Below are 5774 nucleotides of genomic sequence, written 5' to 3' on the forward strand. Positions count from 1 at the left end.
GCACGTCAGATGTTCATGTACCGTGACTCCTGTGAAAGGCTACAAAGCCACGGTACACTGAGTGTTCCTTTTCTCAGGGCCAAGTTCCCTCTCCTGGGGCCAAGCACGATGTTTGCGGTTTGTCCGTTGCCAGGCAAAATGTTTGGTAAGTTCTTTCTGTATAGGCTGGCTGGAAAGGGTCAGCTGGAGTTCAACGCAACCAGGGTCTCTCAGCTCAGCCAGGGTCTCTCGGCTCCCAACAAATAACCATTTATGTTAATTGTGCCTGGCATCCTAATTATGAAAAATGTTATTATTTTTTAAATTATTGCATTGGTTTTGCAACAATAATATTAAGTGAACGGTATTGTATATTTTGTACATGTCTACAAACAAAAGTAATCTCCAATTCAATAATCTTAGATAAAACTTTTTACAAATTTCTGTAGAAACAATTAACACATAGTCCATTTTCAAAAGCAATAGGAAACATAAAATGCTACCGACTCTGCTACTAGTCAAATCACAACTCAGATATTGGTTGAAGGACTTTAAGGTCTCTGTGCCACTGGCCAAAGCCTCTCCCTCACCTGTCTCATTGCCATCACAATGGCCTCTTTGATCCTCCTGTTTCCCCATATCAGGATGTAGGAATGGCTTGAGGGATACAAGGTTCCAATAACCTGGCAAACCACATGGACTATATCATCCGGAGACTTTGCAAAATTGTAAACTGATATGAAAAGAGACAGAACGAACATGGAAAATAACAACAGGAAGGAGATCACAGCACGCAAAGCCTTAATGTGTGCCAAACCACTGAGATCTTCGGATCCTTTTCCGTAAAGCTTCATTGTCCTAAGGTGTCTGCACAGAGAGTAGATTAGCAAGAGAAAACAGATCATGGATGTGCTGAAGGGAAGGACATTGTCTAGAGTGAATATCATCATAGCTGTAAGGTTGTTGACATAAGTCAGTTTGGTCATTGCAGTCAAGTTGTCTTTGTGCCCATTCATTTGAATTTCCTCACATATGGGGACTATCTTAAGATTAGGAAAGAAAAGCACCAAACTCCCCAAAAACACAACTAAAACAACACTGTTAATTTTTCTCTTCAGGCGAAGAAAAATAAGATTAGAGAAATTACCTATCTTCAACAAATAAAATATGCTGAGTATAGTTGCCAGCCAGGTATTAAAATGGCTGGTTAGTGCCCAGACAACACAAACACTAAAATTTACTTGTAAAGATAAAGCTGAGTTAAACATAATTAAGCACAAATGACTTAGTATTACCCAAAGGAAGCCAACCCTAAAGATGGCAAGAGCAGTGAGAATTCGATCAGCTAAGCAGATTTTTCTTCCCTTGATGCAGTCAGTACAGTTCACCAGAACAATGAAAACATTGGCAAAGCTTCCAAGAGCAATTTCTGCCAGTAGTATGATGGCTGCAATGCTTAGAAAAAAACTCATCATGTCTGAACAAATAATTTTTTAAAAGAATAAAAACAGAATGTAATTCTTCTGTCACTGGTTGTGATTTCATGAACACACATATCTGTGTCTTCATCTATGTTCAGTGAAGAGCATGCTTTGTTTAAATTCCATGGCCGTTGCTCGGGTGGATGAGATGGATGTTGTTTTTATAGAAACAAGAAAGTTCACAAACCAGTTAAAGTGGATTTTTATTCATACACCCTACTAAGAACTGGTGTATTCCAGAGCTGATGTTAGAACAAAACATATGACCTTATTTGCAAGCATGCAAATAAACAAATATACAGGTTTATAGTTCAAAAGATTTTCTTCCTGCTCATGACCCTCATAATTTTTATTTTTACATGTGACTGATTTGCTATTAAAAACTTAAAACTCAGTACACAGAATATGCAATGAGTTTGTAAGTAATTTGCTCTGTGTTGGTTATATATAGAATTATTATCAATATGGATTTATTGTTAATTGCCAGATTTGTGTGTAAAAGAATCCCAAAACTTCCTAATTCAATTGTTAAGACTTTTGCATGGGACATGAGGAAGCGTAACACCTCAAAAAAGTATGATAACTGATGAAAACACCTATGCATACTATTTTCTTTAAAAGTTGAAAGGACAAAAAGTACACCATGAATGCATATGCTTACACATGTGCCCATTTCTCAAATATCTCTCATAGAGAGAATAATCATTGTCCTGTAGTCTCCTAAACTGATGACTATTTTCAAGTCTATTAAGTAGGTTTAAATAGCCATTAGTTGTACTTTAATCCATTTGGCCCATTATAACTTTTTTCAAATATATATATATATATATATCATAGTTGGAGATTAATATAGTTATATCTTGGGTATAATTAATATTTAAATATAATTGCATTCAAATATTTAATAGTTTTAAAAATATTTCTTCTAAAACATTAAAATATTATTTTATGTGTGTTAGTGGTTTTAATGCATAATTTACTATTTACCCTATGTATATCTGGTACCTAAGGAGGTGGGATCCTCCATGTGAGTGCTAACAATCAAGATTGGGATTTATAACATATAAAAATAAGAACTATAAATAGACTTATAGCACAATTAACTAATATTGACCATTATATTTTAACAATGCATTTTACTTTGATATGTAACAAGTGCTCTTAACCACTAAACCAACTCTCCAGTTCCAGTGCTAACAGTTTTCCAAATATTTCTCAAAAGAATATGTGTTTGTTACTGTGGAGTTAAGGCTTCATATACAAATATTCAGTTTTTATGTAATATTTATGACTTTACTTTAAGAGTAATAAGAATCAATATTATAAATTCATCCAATAATTATTTTCCCAATAGATTAAGAAGATTTAATGTATTTGCTTTAAAGATACAGTTTCTTTTTGGATGGCATGTTTTCATTTATAAGAATTGTTAGAGCTAACTTAAATTTCAAAGGCTTCTTATACTGACTTACCATTAATAGGCCAAGAGTAAAATATACATAAAACATACAAATGTAAATGTATTTGCTCAAATGTGTTTCCACATAAAATATACAATGTAAGCGTATTTGCTCAAGTAAACCAAATAAGAATTTTGAAATGTCTTCAATTCCTGTTGGATGTGATAGCACATGCCTGTATCCGAATACAAACAGAGATGAGGGGTAACTACAAGTTCAAGTCCAAGTTAGCTAGTCAATGACTCCTATACCAATCAAGGTTACTTAGACAGACCCTGCCTTAACACAAACCAAAAAAATCATATATAGAGTCATAATTTCCGTGGGATATTATCTTAAATTAATTTATACACCCTCACTTAAGACCTTACACTAATGCTAAAGAGCAAATAAACCATGCTTGACAATATCAGGTAAAATGAAATGTTAAAATATAGTTGCCAAGATTAGTTAATTGAGCTATGAGGCTATAAGGCTATATAGTTCTTACTTTTATATGTTATGCAATGGCTATTTGCTGACACCTGCAAACTTACTGGCCTGAAGGAACTGAGAAGAGGATCAAAGACTCTATTACCTGTTCTTCTCTGCTTTGCTTTCTAAAAAGCACTGGATACCCTCTACTTATATTCCCTATCAACTATAGCAAGCTTTTATGTAAAGCATTTTCACATTTGATCTAGAACTTATAGACAATATCTCTGGCAGAGATAGGTTCTCTTTGAGCCATATGAAAGTTAGTATAAATTAAATAAATTGCACATCTTTCTTCTGTTTTGTAGTTTCTTCTTTATAGCAGTTGCTTTTTCATGTAGCATTGATTTGTGGTGATTATTTTTATACTCTTGTCTATGGTGTGAATATGATGAAGGAATAATGATATAATTAAGAGAAGAATTATGATTGGTAAAGAATAATGGATTTAGGCACCTGTGCTCACATGAACGTACCACACCAATTATTAAAGATAAAATCAGTATCTTAGAAATGGAATAGGAATTTGTAAAATAGTAATTTCTTTTTGTCCCCAAACTAATTTTTCATTTCTGAAATTGATAGCTTGACATTTTACATAAGTGGGCGGAGTGTAATCCACCTGTCTTGAACATTTACTTTCATAATTAGTATAGTATCAGTAAGTAACATTTATAAAAGGATCTTATGTGACATCCCAGGAGACACAGTCAGCCTAATAAAACACTGAAGACAGACCAAAGAAATGATTTTACCCACACACATGGCTTAGTGAAGCAATGAGTTTATTTTGGCTAATTAAGAGAGGACTGGTAAGGAATTATTTACAGGGACATGGGTTTTTCAAGATAGCTCCATCCATGAGGAGCCTATCCCAGCTCTGGTCAAGACTTGAGAAAGAAAGATGCATGACTTGCAGGTAGCTTAGAAGTAAAGACGTCTCCGTTTCCAGTGGCTGTCCGGTGCCCCATATTTGGTGGGGAGGCCTGGTGGCACTTAGAGCAGGGATAAGCAGACTTGATGACCTGTGACTGTATGGTGGGAGAGGAGGTCCCCTTTGGTCACAGACCTATGGGAGGGAAATAGAGTGAAAGCTGGAGGGAGGAAGGAAGAAATAGAAAGATACATGTGAGAGGAAAACAACTGAGATGTACTCTGAATAAATTAATTAAATTTAAAAAATCCTGGGAAAGAAGAATTGAGCCTCCTGCATTTCAGGGGCTTCCTTGTAAAGTCTTTCTTTTTAATAATATTCATTTCCATTTTTTACTTATATATACATATGTATAAAAAACTACATAGGGCAAGAAGAACTGTGAAACAATCAGAGTTATATTAATGTTACATTCATAGTGTTTTGGCTTTTTATATTTGGCAACCTTGAAGAAAACATTTTCCTATCTTGGTGAGTCTAAAATTTGAATGTAAATCAATATGTATCATATCTCATCTATGTCAACTTAAAATATCTATTTAGACCTAGAAAAATCTTAATCTCTAAACAACTAAGATTAATTATGAAATTAACCTATTTGGTCTTCAACCCCATCAGAGACTTGAGAAGGAATAAAATTAATTACCTAAGTAAACAGTAAGTGCACGTTAGCAGCTTCCAATTTGAAAAAAAAAAAAAAAAGACAGAGACAGTTTGCTACCTGAACAGTCACCCAAAACTCTATAACACTGAGCATCATCTTCAGTCTTCTGGTCCAACATATATCTGACAGACATATTTGTGAGGCAGGAGCTATTGAGAACTTGCTCACTCTGTCTTGGCAGAGATTGACGGTTGACTCTGCCTGCATCCAAGCTTGTCTGTTTTTAGGCAGAATTCTGTCAGTGGTCGAAATGAGGACATTTGAAGCCTTCTCCATAAGGAGGTTCTTTGATATTCATCATCTTCTAGGTAGGCTGGGTGTTGTCAGGTGTTTACCTGTCTTATTATCAAATAATCCTTAAAACAATAAAACATCTTGAAATGCCATATTCTATAGGACTCAGGTTTTTGAAGACCATATCTATTTTACATTATTTGCCTATAGAGTCATATCTATCTGTTTCCTGGGACCATGAGCTTTTATTATCCCTTCAAGAGGGGCTAATTTGCACGATGTTTAAACTGAATTCTTACACTAGTCTCAACAAAGCAAAAAGGAGTTACACATGCTGTAATTCCATCCATGACACCCAAAAAGAGCTGTTAAAAAGAGTCTGAAAGCAGATAGAAGATGCAGGAGCAAGGAAATGGCAGACTGAGAGAGAGAGAGAGAGGAGAGAGAGAGAGAGAGAGAGAGAGAGAGAGAGAGAGAGAGAGAGAGAGAGAGAATGAATCAGAAATCCACCCAACTAGCCAGTTTTCATAAATATGATTTTAAAAGAA

General features: G+C 34.8%; 1 protein-coding gene across 1 annotated transcript; it reads right to left on the minus strand.

Annotated features, from left to right (window-relative positions):
• Positions 1 to 530: 530 nt before the first annotated feature.
• On the minus strand, positions 531 to 1524 carry LOC127196907 (taste receptor type 2 member 136-like). Its single transcript, XM_051154639.1, is given in 2 exon segments — positions 531 to 1466; positions 1468 to 1524. Coding segments are annotated over 2 exon segments (993 nt in total).
• Between the last annotated feature and the right edge of the window lie 4250 nt (positions 1525 to 5774).

Source organism: Acomys russatus, chromosome 13 (genome assembly GCF_903995435.1).
Source record: "Acomys russatus chromosome 13, mAcoRus1.1, whole genome shotgun sequence".
In the NCBI taxonomy this organism is placed as follows: Eukaryota; Metazoa; Chordata; class Mammalia; order Rodentia; family Muridae; genus Acomys; species Acomys russatus.